At 42.8% G+C, this 15,159-nt stretch overlaps 2 protein-coding genes across 2 annotated transcripts; both read left to right on the forward strand.

Moving 5' to 3' along the window:
- Positions 1 to 671: 671 nt before the first annotated feature.
- On the forward strand, positions 672 to 1,622 carry LOC115638254 (olfactory receptor 6M1-like). Its single transcript, XM_030539838.1, has one exon. It carries the CDS (start codon positions 672 to 674, stop codon positions 1,620 to 1,622), a length of 951 nt encoding a protein of 316 aa, XP_030395698.1.
- An 8,569-nt stretch (positions 1,623 to 10,191) lies between these two features.
- LOC115638073 (olfactory receptor 6B1-like) lies at positions 10,192 to 11,133 on the forward strand. Its single transcript, XM_030539663.1, has one exon. It carries the CDS (start codon positions 10,192 to 10,194, stop codon positions 11,131 to 11,133), a length of 942 nt encoding a protein of 313 aa, XP_030395523.1.
- Positions 11,134 to 15,159: the final 4,026 nt, after the last annotated feature.

Here is a 15,159-nt window from a genome sequence, read left to right on the forward strand (position 1 = left end):
TTGAAAACCACTGGTATGGTATAGGGCATGCTGTTGCCTCAAAGCGTGATGCAGGGAAGAGCAAATCCTGAAATATTATTAAAGATGATGGACAAATAAACAGATTGTCAAAGTACATAGCAGATTTAGATGGCCAATTCCAATTAATTTCAGCCTGCTTTGAAAATATCAGCCTACATGTTCAGATCAGATCATCATATGCTTGGGAGAAAAGTAAAATAAAAGTATGCCTCACTCCACTTTTGTGATTTAGTTATTTTGCATCATCATTGACTTCTGCTTCTCTGTTTTCATTGTTGTTGTTGTCTTTTTGATAGATTCATAGATTTCAAAGCCAAATGGGACCATTATGGATCACCTAAGCTGGCTCCAGCATAACACAGGCCAAGGAACCTCTCCCAGTGATTCATGTATCAATCCCAATGATCCAATCTTGTTTTAAAGACTCTTCTCCTTCTTTATGTTCTTACTCTTCATCTTCATCTTCATTTTCTTCTTCATCATTTTTTTCTCCATCCTCTCCTGCATCTTCTCCATTATTATTTACTGTTATCTATTAATTAAACCTCATGTTTCCCTCTGCAATTTTGAGTAAAGTTCTCAATAACACTTGAAAATGTGTTGGTTTCATTATTTTATTGTTCTCTGTCTAGGTAAGGGCCGTAGCAGGTATGGAAGGAAGGAATGGGACACGTGTGACTGAATTCATCCTGATAGGTTTCCCTAGTCCGCGTGAGGTGGAGATTGTCCTTTTCATGCTTTTCTTCATCATCCTTGTGGTGGCGATGATTGGGAACTCCATCATCATCACCTTAATATGCACTGACAACCGCCTGCAGTCACCCATGTATTTCTTCCTCTGCAACCTGTCCCTCATTGAAATCCTCATGACTATGTCTGTGGTCCCGAAAATGCTGGAGAACTTCCTCTCAGAGAGGAAGACCATCTCCTTTTATGGGTGCCTGGCTCAATCCTACTTCTATTTCTTGCTGGGAATCTCGGAGTATGTCCTGTTGGCCATGATGTCCTATGATCGTTACGTGGCCATATGTTACCCACTGAGCTACAGCACCATCATGAATGGAAAGGTCTGCGTCTGGCTGGTGGTGGGATCATGGATGGGGGGATTCTTCTCTATTTTGGTTCCTACCGTGATCAAACTTGGACTGCCCTACTGTGGCCCCAACATTATCAACCATTTCTTCTGTGATAGTGCCCCCTTGTTGCACCTCGCCTGTGCTGACATCCAGCTGCTGGAATTCATTGATTTCATCATCTCGCTGCCTGTATTGCTAGGGTCCTTGCTGCTGACCGTCATCTCCTATATGTATATTATCTGCACCATCATCCGGATCCCATCTGCCAAGGGCAGGCAGAAAGCTTTCTCCACCTGTGCCTCTCATTTCACCGTGGTCACCATCGGCTATGGCACCTCCATCTTCATCTATGTCAGGCCCTCGCAAGCCAGCTCCATGAACCTCAACAAGGTTGCCGCTCTGATGACCACTGCAGTGACCCCTATGCTCAACCCACTCATATTCAGCCTCAGGAACCAGAAGGTCAAGGAGGCATTGAGAGACTCAATCACCAAGTGCCTGGGGCTCATTGAACACACAGTCTGAGCTGGGCTAAGAAGAAGGGAGTGCAGAAGTATTGAGGCTTGGTATTCCCTAGTACCTCTGCTTCACAATGGAAGGTGCCCATGGGTATGATTATTCGGGGTGCAGACAACCTCCTGGAATTGACTGAGCACCCACAACTCCCACTGATGTCCTTGAGGATGCTCAGCATTTCCTGACAAGCACCTGGAAGGGTCACAAAGGAAGACCGATGTTTTCTTTTCAAAGCTGTCCTTTGTGCCGTTTAGCTGCTCCTTGTGTTTGCGGTGCTGATGACTGGGTTATAAAATGACAAGTAATTTATAAGGGTCCCACAGCAGCAGCACTGCACTGGTCCACCAGTGTGGGACTTGTAGCATCTCAGCTAGGAACGAAAACCAGGATGAAGATGTTGATCATTTCCCATGACCAGTGCAGAAGAAGTGGGTGTTTTAGGAGGGAGATATGAAAAAATATACCAGTATGACTAAAATAAAAGTTTTCTCTTTCTTTCTTTCTTTCTTTCTTTCTTTCTTTCTTTCTTTCTTTCTTTCTTTCTTTCTTTCTTTCTTTCAAATGACTCCTTTCATGTCAGTAATGCAGAAGAAGCTGCCTTTAGAAGAGAAATATATATAAAAAAATTCCAATCAGAATATATAAAATAAAATGTTCTGCATTTAAAAAGGAAAATACAATGTATGCATCATTTATTTGCTCACAGCATATCCCTTGTGTGAAAGTGATTCTCTCTATAATCAGCACTCTACAGATGTGTAAACTGAGGTGCAGAAAGGTGAATCGATTTGCCCAAGTCATACAGTGAGTCAGAAAGAGAATTCAGGATTCCTCATTCCCAGCTAGCTACTCTAAACAATTAGACTTTCTTCCTGCCAGAGCTGGAAATAGAAGCCAGGAGTGCTGACACTCAGGGACCCCGTGCTCTAACCACTAGATACCACTTTCATCCCTGAGTTGGGAATAGAAGCCAAAAGTAGAGCTCAGTGAATCACTGAGTTTTTTGGTTCAGTGGCCAACCCAAAAACTTTGGAAAAATTAAAATAAAATTGTGTCAACCAGAAATGGATTTCTTTTCTTCCCCAAAATGAATAAAAACCCAATTGGATTAACCAAAAAACCCAAAACATTTTGGTTAATCTGAAATGAAACAATTAATTTTATTTTTGGTCAAATAAAATAGTTCATTTGACCAAAGTTATTATTATTATTTTATTTTGTTTGTTTCATTTTGTTCTGGGTGGGGTTTCTTTTCCATTTTGTTTGTTTGTTTTTTAAGAAATCTAACTAACCATCTGAAAAATGTCATTTGAAAAAAAAGTCAAAATGGTGCATATAGAAAATGTCAAAATGAACATTTTTTTACAGCCAAAACTACTCACCAAATTTAACCTGAATTCATGAATAGTTTTGGTTAGCCTGAAACTGCATTTTTTGACCAAAAAAAAATATTCATTAGAAAAAATTTGTCCAGCTTTACCCAGGAGTGCAAACTAATAGGCCACTCCGATGTAATATCTAGAGCCCGAATCTCTTAATTCACAGAGTCAAGGGAGGAGTTAGGAACAGAACACAGAACTATTTCTACATTCTATAAATCCAGTCTGGACACTTACTATCTGTCATTACCTCCTGATGGCTGATGCTCACAGATGATCTATATCTTTGACTGCCAGATGCTGGAACTGGATGTCAGGGGATGGATCACTTGAAAATTGTGTGTTCTGTTCATTTCTTCTGAAGCATCTGGCACCAGGCACTCTTGGAAGACAGGATACTGGGCTAGATAGACCATTGGTCTGAGCCACTATGTCCATTCTTATAAGACAAATTAATTCTACAGAATCAACAGTACTGAACTCTGGCAAGTAGTGCTGAGTTTATTCACCAAAAATATGCAGTTTTAGTTGACCCCAAACTGTTCATCCATGTGTGTCACATTTACCACATAGTTTTGAACAAACTGAAAAAAAGAATCTAAATGTTTTGATAATGTGGAAGTGAAACATTTCATTTCAATCAAACTCAACAAATTTTGCTTTGATTTAAGTCATTTGGCTAAAGGATTCATGAAATGTCATGGGAGTTTGGGAAGATGGGGGCCTCTCTTTTAACCTTTGCATGATGGGAAGTTTCTAAATTTGTGTTAAATCTTCACAATGTAGCCAAGATAAAATGTGTATGTTGCCCAACGCCACACAAAATGGCGGTGGGGGGGAGAGCAGAAGAAGGAGCTCCATTGTAACCTTTATCTCAGTCGTTAGGGTGCTCACCTGGGATATGGGATGCCCTGGTTCAGATCTGCTCTTCACATTGGATAGAGGGTGACACTGAACCCAGGTCTCTAATCTCCCAGGTGAGTCCCAGGCCTAAGTCTCTTTGTGGATCTGGGCCTTTGCCACCCTGTGAAAATCAAAAACAAGAGGTTAGGAATCCTCAGCCCCCGGATGTGTCCAAATCAGTGTTATCTGCCTAAACCTACAAGTTATTAATAGGGTTGACAGAATTCAATTTTTTCTTTAAATAATTTTGGCAGATATTATTGATGCTTATTTTTAAGTTTTTGATATTGTTTTAATTTTCACAGTTGTGCAAAATCACAGATTTTAAGCTTTATTTCCCCCTTCAATGTTTATTGATTTAAATTCTCACAGTTGCAGTCAATTATGGGGCAGGGGATCAGACAATAATTATTTAAAGAGGGTAGACACTGAGATTCAGAAAGTTAAAGCTTTATAAAACGTTACAACACAAATTGGCAACATCACATGTCAAAATATACAAGGTCAATATCCTTAAATCAAACTCTAATCAGTGCTCAGGCAGCATTTTGCTTACTTTGCCTATCAGTCAATTTTGATTATCGATGGAAACATTTTTTTGTCGAATTGTGTGTTTGGTGAAATTGCTGTTTAGCGATATTTATCAATGATAATCTGTTCCTTCCCTGCTTAGAAATGAGGGAAATCCTCACCGCACCCTACACTGTCTTATGTGGATTTAGATGCGTTCAGAGCCCATCTACCAGATCGGGTTCCACAGGAGAAAGAAGTGCAGTCATGTCTATGTTTGCTGTGGTGTGCATGAATCATGGCAGAAACATAGGCACTTTGGGGACTTTTGCAGCAAAACTTTTGGCCTCTGAATTAAGGTAGTTATAGGGCTCGGCAACAGCTAAGTGGGGGCTTTGAGGATCTCAGTGGTGCCTAAATTTTGAACTTAGGTGTCTAAAATAGTAGTGTTGTTTTAATTTAGATGTAATACATGCACCCAAAGGTGTTAGCATCACCCAATCACTGTCCAGCATCAAATGGTGTTAACAAGTGTGACAGACCCAGACCAGTGGGGTACAGGAGTCTGGTGGAAGGCAGATATACTGGTCACTGACTGAGTAGTTTTCTGTTCCCTGAGTGACCAGAGCAGGGGGTACACTAGAGTAAACAGGAACCTACTAGAACCAATTAAGACAGGCAGGATAATTAAGACACCTGAAGACATTTAAGAAACTGCTAGAATCAATTAGGACAGGTTAGCTAATCAGGGCACCTGAGTTTAAAAAGGATCTCACTTCAGTTTGTGGTGTGCATGCGAGGAGCTGGGAGTAAGAGGCATGAGGAGCTGAGAGTGAGAAGACATATTGCTGGAAGACTGAGGAGTGCAAGCATTATCAGGCACCAGGAGAAAGGTCCTGTGGTGAGGATAAAGAAGGTGTTGGGAGGAGGCCATGGGGAAGTAGCCCAAGAAGTTGTAGCTGTCGCACAGCTGTACCAGGAGGCACTCTAGACAGCTGTAGTCCACAGGGCCCTGGGCTGGAAGCCGGAATAGATGGTGGGCCCGGGTTCCCCCCAAAACCTCCCAACTCCTGATCAGACATAGGAGGAATTGACCTGGACTGTGGTATCTTAGAATATGTGCTAACTACTTATGTTAAACTGTCTGTTTGATCTTGTATTTAGCTGTGACACTCTGAATACCTTTCTCAGACCCAAGGAAGAACTATGTGCAGCTTGAAAGCTTGGCCTTGTCTACACTACAAATTTAAGTTGACCTAACTTATGTCGGCATACCTCTGCCACAGTAATTACATCACTAGTGCGTGTCTATACTTTGTTCTTTGTGTCATTGGTGCGACACACCAGCAGTGCATGTATCAATTGTACTATTGTGTGCAGCATTGTGGAATGGCTCCTGAAAGCCATTAATAGTTGACATAAACAATGCAGTGTCTACGCTGATGGTGCATCAACCGAAGTACATCGACTTTGACTCTACGCTGGTCATGGAGGTGGAGTTATTAATTCAATGTAGTGGGCTAGTTAAGTCAGTGAGAGCGAAATGTAAGAGTAGACATTTCCATAGTTAGGTCAATGAAAGCTACCTAATGTTGCCCTAACTTTATAACGTAAATCACAACCTTGTCTGTCTCACCCACAGAAGTAGGTCCAATAAAGGACATTGCCTCACCCACTTCATCTCTCTAATATCTCTTGCAAGGTCTTTTGTTAATAATACTTAGTTCATAGGTAGCACTTTCTGTATAACCATCTAAAAGTACTTTACAAACATTGATAAGTACTATTCCCTTCATTTGACAGATGGGGAAAACGGAGGCAGAAGGTGATGAAATGACTTCACAAATGAGTCAAGAATATAAGCCTCTGCTTTTGATTCCCAGTCCTGTGAGATAGTCACTAAGCTAGCTGAACTCCCATCCGGAACAAGCAATAAAACACGTGGAATTATAATACTTTTTTTCCCCACTCTAGGCTATTCTCTATAGGATAGGGACCTGGGAACACGCCCTCCCCCCTTGACCAACACAAACCCCTATCCATGCAGGGACTGAAACATTGGAGGCTCAATGTCATATATGTTCATCTGGGCCCAGCCAGGACACAGAATTTGGCCCACAGATTTCAGTCCTCATTTGTAGGGTAATAACTCACCTGGTCAATCTGTGTGTGTAGGGATCGATTCCAGTACCAATGACCGTCTACTGTTTGAGCCAACGTACCAGTTAAGTAATAGGCAACTGGAGACTCATAACTGTAGAAAAGTACAACAACCATTTACACCACCGTCACAACTCTAATCCGTATGAAATCGCACTGTGGGTGTAGGACTGTTAGAAATTTGGAGATGCTGCTTCAACCCGAAAGTATGTGGGTTACAACAGTGAGAGCAGACACTGACTCTGTGTACGTGGTCCTGAGTGACCTGCTAATAGCAAACTTAGAATGGGCAGATTCTGATCTCCCTGGAACTGGTCTGAAGTATTTATACGGAGTCGTTCCGCAGAATTCAGGGTAGTTAAGTAAGATTTATCCTACGTGGCTTAGATCAGAAACAAGGTGGCTAACTTTTCATTTAAATGAATGGCAGGATGAATATGAGATGTAATGATCCTGTTTCTTGGGAACTTGGGATTCATACTGTCTTGCAATTTTGCCATTTTGATTAACTCGGTGTGGGTAAAGTTTTTTATTTCTGATATAAAATTTAAAACAGATTTGTTTTAAAAAAAGGAAGTTTAAGATTGGGATTTTATTTGGAGTGTTCTCATTTTACTTTAGGCAAAAGGCCATCTTCCATTTCAGTCCATGGGCCCAGCCCTATTCCCACAAAAATGAGAAGCAAAACTCTCATTGACTTCACCAAGAGCAACATCCGGGTTTGTTACTTCCATACAAAGAAAATTCCATTTCTCTTCTGTACTGCACATCCTGTCTGGCAGCTCTTGGTCATATTAACAGTCACACTGGGGTGTGTGCATAGGGTATGAATGACTTCAGTGTGTAAGTATTTGGTGTGACTGGGTATTGTGTGTCACACTTCCCAGGGGTTTCCAGGATTGCAAGGCACCTTGCTACAACCTGCCTTGAGTGTGAAAAAGGTTTGCCTGTACTTGCTGGGGGCTGACTGTGTGTCACCAGCAGCCTCTAGTAACACTAGGCCTCTGCAGACATTGCTCTTCCTTCATAGCTTAGCGATAGGCATTCGCCAACTCACAAGCCCACCTAGCCTCCAACCCCTTTTCCAGTGGACACTCCCAAAGTTCACAGATCCACAAGCCCCAAAGGGATAGTGCCCACTTTTACCTCAGATTCATTCTCTGCTCAAAATACCATACCCAGATATATTCACAGTAAAAACAAGAAGTTTAATACAAAACAGAGACTGGAGAAGAAGCAAGTTTGCAGGTTATTTTGTGTACTTGAAAGCTTTGTTTAATTTTGTCTAATAAATTTATGTGTGTGTGGGGAGGGGATAAATAGGGTGCACTGGCAGATTAATGTGTTTGTGGTACATAAAAGAACCAGAAATATATTTAAAATGAGAAATATTAATTAATAAATAATTCAGTTATTGCCATAAACAGCAAACACAAACAGACTTGGAAGAATTCAGACTGAAGCTGTGTCTACAAGACAGCAACTATCCTGGCACAGCTACATTAGTGTACCTATGCTAGTGCGAACCCACAGCATAAGTGCAGTTGACACCAATGTGAGGGTGTTTTCTGTCAGTGTAGGAACACCACTAGCTAAATTGACAGAAAACGTCTTCCATGAGTTAGGGCAGCATAGCGTGTCAATGATGGGTGCGGTTTTTTCATTCCCCCGACTGATGTATCTATGACAACCTAACTTTTAAGTTTAGACCAGGCCTTGGGGGAGTGGGGTGTGTGTATGTTGGATATAGATGGGGTGTGGAGTGTGTCTGCTTGGGTATATGGCAGAGCTGTGTAGGTGTCTGGGTGGGTGAGGTTTGTTCTTTTGCTTGGCACTGGCATGTACGTTAGGCGTTAGTGTGATTTCAATGGGAGTTAGGTGGCTAATCGGTGAAGGCATTTTGAAAATCCCACTAGACCCCTGTATGTATCTTTGGGCACCGAAATGCCTGGAAGGTGAAGGTAGACAAATTCCTACATTTTTAATGGGGAGAGTAATTAAACACTGAGACAATTTACCAAGTGTTCCGGTGGATTCTCCATCATGGATAGTTTTTAAATGAAGACTGGAATTATTTGGGAGCAGTGCTCTCGCTTAGGTTGCACAGAAGGTCACACTAGATGATCACACTGGCCCCTTCTGGCCTTGGCATCTATGAATCCATATATCTGAAAATCTGGCCCAACGTGATTTGCCTAGGGTCACCCAGGGAAGCAACTGGACAAGTGTGGGGACAGAATCTCAGCCTCTTTCCTTGCAGGTCTTCGAAAAGGACCATCCCCCTGCCTCTGCCCCAGCATAATTAAAAGCTGCACAAGTAGCCTAGAATCTCCCTTCTTTCTTGTGGCACTGAGGGGTGGGGCTGGGGAACCAACACCCCAGCTTAAATTCTTGTTCACGTTGCCACATGTTACATGAGGGTCTCAGGTCTGGTGGGCGCAATGAACCCAGGACCTCTGGGTTCTGAATCGCTCCAGGCTGAGCTAACATCCCAAAGGATGTTAGCTCAGGCTACGGCAGACTCATCCGCCTCTGAGGTAAAGTAGGAGGTGGGGAGAAATGTACACATCATATTGTAATTAGGTAGAGTAACAGCAGGCACGTCCCTCAATTCTCAGATTCCCAGTGCATTCCCTGGATGTGTCCTTCACTTGTTATAAATGTCCCAGTTTGGGACAGACAGGATTCAGGTGTGCGGAGAAGCTCAGGTGCTGCTTTGCAACTCCAAACCCTATTCCTGAGTGAAGAGGCAGCAGAGACATTGATAATCGTACCCGCATGAGCTGGTATTTAACTGGAGGACATTAATTTGACACAAGAAGAAGTATCTAGAGTGCATCCAGGATAAATCTAAGGTACTAGATTCTCACAGAGCATTAGAAATTTTAGCTCTTCATTAATGTATTGATCTACTAAAGAGCACATGCAATTAGATTTTTAATGTCCTGTATAATGACTTTTGTGAGAGGGGGATGGGTAGCTCAGTGGATTGAGCACTGGTCTGTTAAACCTAGGATTGTGAGTTCAATCACTAAGTGGGCCATTGAGGGATCTGGGGCAAAAATCTGTCGGGGACAGTACTTGGTCCTGCTGTAAATTCAGGAGACTGGGTTCAATGACCTTTCATTGTCCCTTCCAGTTCTATGAGATAGGTATAGCTCCACATATTTTAACTGTCAAAAAACAAAGTAGTTCAGAGTGCTCACACTCTTTATCTAGCTATCCCATATGCTCCCTCTATTCTTCTTAACCTCTGAGGATAGGACAAGAAGCAACAGGCTTACATTTAAGCAAGGGTCGTTTAGGCTCGACATTAGGAAAAACTTCCTAACTGTTGGAGAGGTTAAGCACTGGAACAAATTGCCTAGGGAGGTTATGGAATCTCCATCAATGGGGATTTTTAAGAGCAGGTTGGATAAACACCTGTCAGGGATGGTCTTGATAATACTTAGTCTGCCTTGAGTGCAGGGGACTGGACTAGATGACCTCTCGAGGTCCCTTCCAGATCTATCTATCTATCTGTCTATCTATCTATCTCAGTGACTCTCAGGATTTGACTCTGCTCTGGAAATCCTCATATTAACATATATATTTTTTCTCCTGTGGCTCAAACAGCTGCGAGCACCATGGAAAGGGCTAACCAAACTGAAGTGACTGAGTTTATTCTCATGGGTTTCTCTGCATCCCCGGAGCTACAGTGGATCCTCTTTGTGATGTTCCTGATCATCTATCTGCTGACCATTGCCACCAACACTTCCATCATTGTCATAGTCAGGAGTTGTCCAAGCCTCCACTGCCCTATGTATGTGTTACTCAGCAACCTCTCCTTCCTGGAGATCTGGTACACCTCAGTCACAGTGCCCAAGTTGCTGGCTGGGCTTCTGCCAGAGAATAGATCAATCTCTGTACGTGGATGCATAGCCCAGATGTTTTTCTTCTTCTCCATGGGTTCCACTGAGTTCTTCCTTCTAGCAGTGATGGCATATGACCGCTACTTGGCCATCTGCCACCCCTTGTGCTACTCCACTATCATGTGCAACATCTTGTGTCTCAAGCTGTCAGTGGTCGCTTGGGTGTCTGGCTTCTTGGCCTCCTCTGTCCTCACTGTGTTCATGTCCAGGCTGTCATTCTGTGGACCCAACGAAATTGACCACTTTTTCTGTGACTTTGTCCCTCTGGCCAAGCTCTCCTGCTCAGACACGCATCTTAGCAAGCTCCTGTGCTTTACCCTGACATGCACCATAGCCGGGACCTCCTTCCTCCTCACCACTGGTTCCTACAGCTGCGTCATACGGACAGCATGGCGGACGCCTTCAGAGGGTGGGCTCCAGAAAGCTCTGACCACCTGTGGTGCCCACATTGCGGTCACAGGCATATTCTATGGCTCAGTGCTTTCTATGTATGCCCGCCCACCTGTGATGGAGTCCTCTAACATGGACAAGGTGGTGTCACTCTTCTACTGTGTCCTGACCCCACTGCTAAACCCCATCATATACACCCTACGGAACAACATGGTGAAAGAGGCACTGAGGAAATCAGTGAGAACCTCAGGATTATTTAGGGTCTAAGGAAGAACTTTCCCCGGGTGGCTTCATTATGTGGAGTGGTACCAGGAACTACATCAATCACAAACCTCACTGAGGTTGGGTGGGAAGCAACCTTCAATTAGGATGAGTTAAGTAGAAGCCTCTCACCTAAGGCAAAAAGAGGTTGTGATCCTGCTCAAGAGTTTGGACTGAGTGGATGGAGGGCTATTACAGAGTTGTGTGTGTGGGGGGGGGGAGGGGAGGGCAGAACACATAGAAGCTGATAACATACAGGAACAGAAAGAGAGGCAGAGGCAAAAAATCAAAAAAGTCAAGCAGTAGCTCGTGAGCCTATCGAGACCCTGGGAAAAGCTAGAAAGAGAAAGTTTTTTGCCTAAAGAGGTTTGAGGCTGTAAGCCTCTTTTGTTTGTTCTTGTTTTCTCTTGCGTTCAGAGAAGTAGGACTTTGTACATTCCTTGTAAATAAACAAGATTGCATCAAGGAAAATACTTCCATCTGTAATGTCTCCAGGATCCCAAAATATAACTAGATACTTTTTGATTCAAAAGGGATCAGAAGTATTTGATGAATGCAAAACAATGTTATTCCAACACTGGTCAGCTCTGTAGATGGTATACAGTTCCAGAGAATGGTGTGATGCCTTGTAAACAACAATGCAGACAAGGCTGGAACTCAAGATGTGTGGGAACTTATTTGTTTGTACTTTTGGTAGAAGCTGATTTCTACAACTGCCAAGTAGGGTGAAATCCTGGATTTACTGACTTCAGTAGGAGTTTTGCCATTGATTTCAATCATGCTAGATTTTCACCCCTCCTGTTTAAGAAGGTCTATAATCACAGATACCGAGTCTACTGCTGATTGGGAATTTTCCATCAAAATATTTATCAATGGAAAATAAAGTTTCTGGAAAACTTAAATCTTAAACTTAAATCTTCCATAGGAAAATTTTGATTTTGCCAAAATATTCTCATTTTCCTGCTCCAATTCCTTTTTAAATTATCTCTCCACAGTGGAGGATTTCACCTAGTGAGACAGAGGGAGCGCTGCACCAGAATAGCGCAGAGCACACACCTGATAGCTAGACAATTCTAACCATTAGAGTGTGAAGTTCTGCAATTGCCCCCCATGAGGAGCAGTGGGGGCAGAAATCCTAACTTGCCTCAAGACTGAGCTTGATAAGTTTATGGAGGGTATGCTCTGTTGGGACTGCCTACAATCGCATGTGGCATATCTGAGCCTGTTAGTAGAAAATCTGCCCAACAGCCGGTGACGGGTCACTAGATCGGGAGGGCTCTAAGTTACTACAAAGTATTCTTTGGCTGGTAGGTCTCACCCACATGCTCAGGGTCAAACTGATAGCCATATTTGGGGTCAGGAAGGAATTTCCCCCCAGGTCAGACTGGCAGAGACTTTTTGGGGGAGGGGGAGGGTCACATTTCTCTGCAGCTTAGGATATGGACCAGTTGCAGGTTTAAACTAGAATAAAAGGTGGATTCTCTCTACAATTTATATTCTCTCTATAACTCTCCATAAATCATTATGTGAGTGTGCCATTGCACTGCTTATGATTCTATGAAAATATGCTAATAAACGTGATTATAATGTAACTGGAATATGCTTCATTCAAAAGGTTTCTTGTAAGGTATCATTACAAAGATTATAATCTACTGAGTGTGGTTATCCTGTTTGTATGTATGTATCATTCTTGTATCTGAAACTAGAAATATGAAATATAACTCTGAGGTCCTATTGTAATTGTGCAAGGTGTGGGCCATTCATGGTGGCTTGGAATCTTAATGGCTCCTATTAACCAGGACAATTGGTTGTAAATGGCTCTGTTTACTTTTAAGTCTTCCTGTAGACATGTGTGCTGGCAAGTGGTTAACAAAGTCTTCCAATGACATGTGATCATGTCACTCACCTGGACTGGAATGCATCTTTAACCTGGAGCTTTTCCATTTAGAAGGGTGGGAACCCAGAGAGGGACAAAGCATTCCTGCCTCGTGCAAAATATATATAAGGGGGTGGAACAGAACAAAGGGGGCTGCAGTCATGAGAAATCCCCTAGCTACCACCTGAGTTGGAACAAGGACTGTACCAGGGGAAAGGATTGGGCCCAGACTAGGATGTTGTCCAGTCTGTGATAGAAGCTAATTGAAACATCTCTGAGAGTGAGATTTTATCTGTAATCAGTTTTCATATTGTATTAAGCTTAGACTTGCATGTTTTATTATATTTTGCTTGGTAACTTACTTTGTTCTTTCAGTTATTACTTGGAACCACTTAAATCCCACTTTTTGTATTTAATAAAATCAGTTTCTACTTAATAATTAACCCAGAGTATGTATTAATAACTGGGGGTGGGGGGGAACAGCTGTGCATATCTCTCTATCAGTGTTATAGAGGGTGAACAATTTATGAGTTTACCCTGTGTAAGCTTTATACAGAGTAAAATGGATTTATTTGGGGTTTGGACCCCATTGGGAACTAGGCATCTGAGCGCTGAAGACAGGAGCACTTCTTAAGATGTTTTCAGTTAAGTCTGCAGCTTGTGGGGGATGTGGTTCAGACTTGGATCTGTGTTTGCAGCAGGCAAGTGTGTCTGGCTCAAACAAGGCAAGGTACTGAAGTACCAAGCTGGCAGGGAAAACAGGCTCAGAGACAGTCTAGGCACATCAATGGCAGTCCCAAAGGGGGTTCTGTGATCCAGCCCATCACAGTGAGGATGTCATAAACTCATCCACAGGTGTATTAGAGCAGTGGGTGAGTGAGATTCTGCAGCCTGCAATGTGCAGAAGGACAGATGAGATGATCTCGATGATCCCTTCTGGCCTTACAGTCTATGAATCTAACAGATCTGTTCAAATCCATCCTTCCACTCCACGATTGTGGAGGTGGGGGGACTTGAACTAGGAGCTTCCCACATCTCAAGTGAGTATGCTAACCACTGGGCTAAATGTTAGGAGGGATTGTGTTTTGTCCCCTCCAAATGACATAGGTGCCTAACACCAAGAGATGGTTGGCAGCTGAGAATCTCAAGCAGAGGGAGGTGCCTCCCTGCCAATGGGATTAGAAACTTGTCTGTAAAAAAGGACACCCCTCTCCTGGTCACCTCCTTGTGGCATCTCCCCACCTAGAGGACTGCCTTTTGTGAGTCACATTCGTAGTGCCCATCTCTTACTCATTGCATAGGGAGCTAAGGCACCAGATTCATGCTTTGTGAGCCCCAGTGATTCTCCAGCTTCCTAAAAGCTAGGCATGGTGACACTCAGCCTCACCATACCCAAGTTGTTTTGTGAGTCTATTCCTGGGTGCCTAATTTGGGGATCTGGGCTCCACCAGGCAGAAGAGCATCTGAAACGGAGGCGATGAGACTCTGAGTCTTGAAACCCCTTATTCTCCCTTGTGAGCCTAGCCCTTACTCTCCAGAATTAAAGAGGAGTCTCTGGAGGACAATTGAGAAGTCTGTCTGTGCCCTCCTGGAGAGCCTTCAGCACCTCTGCAGTTCAGGAAATGATGTCTTTCTGTTAGGTTAAACCTGGTCAGCAATTATTATGGTGACAAACAACACAAAACAAAGAAGGATTGATACTCATTGCAGTGCAAACCTTGGATAATTCCAGTGATGTCAGAGGACTCACATCAACATAAGTGACCAAAGAATTATGTCCAGAGTGACCATATGATGTATCAGTGTTAGATACTAGGGCTTGTTCCCTCTACCAGGGCTGGTTCAGAAGGGTGCTTTTTGTAAAAAAGGTGACAATATGTAACCATGACACTGAGGTGGAGTTTTAATTTCAGAAAATCAGGATATTCATCATAATTTCCATTTCCAAAGCAAATGTAACTCTGTGACCTTGCAAAGGAGCAGCAGAATCAAATATTGTATTTCATCACCACGGAGAAATGTCTACACATTTTTTACTCCTGCATCCTTCAAAAAAATAACAGAAAATGAAAGAACAGAAGTGTTGTATAAATGTTAATTATTTTCAATGACAAATTAATGTAGTTTTGATGGGTAGACACAGATCTAGATGATAC

The sequence above is a fragment of the Gopherus evgoodei genome, chromosome 21, assembly GCF_007399415.2.
Source record: "Gopherus evgoodei ecotype Sinaloan lineage chromosome 21, rGopEvg1_v1.p, whole genome shotgun sequence".
In the NCBI taxonomy this organism is placed as follows: domain Eukaryota; kingdom Metazoa; phylum Chordata; order Testudines; family Testudinidae; genus Gopherus; species Gopherus evgoodei.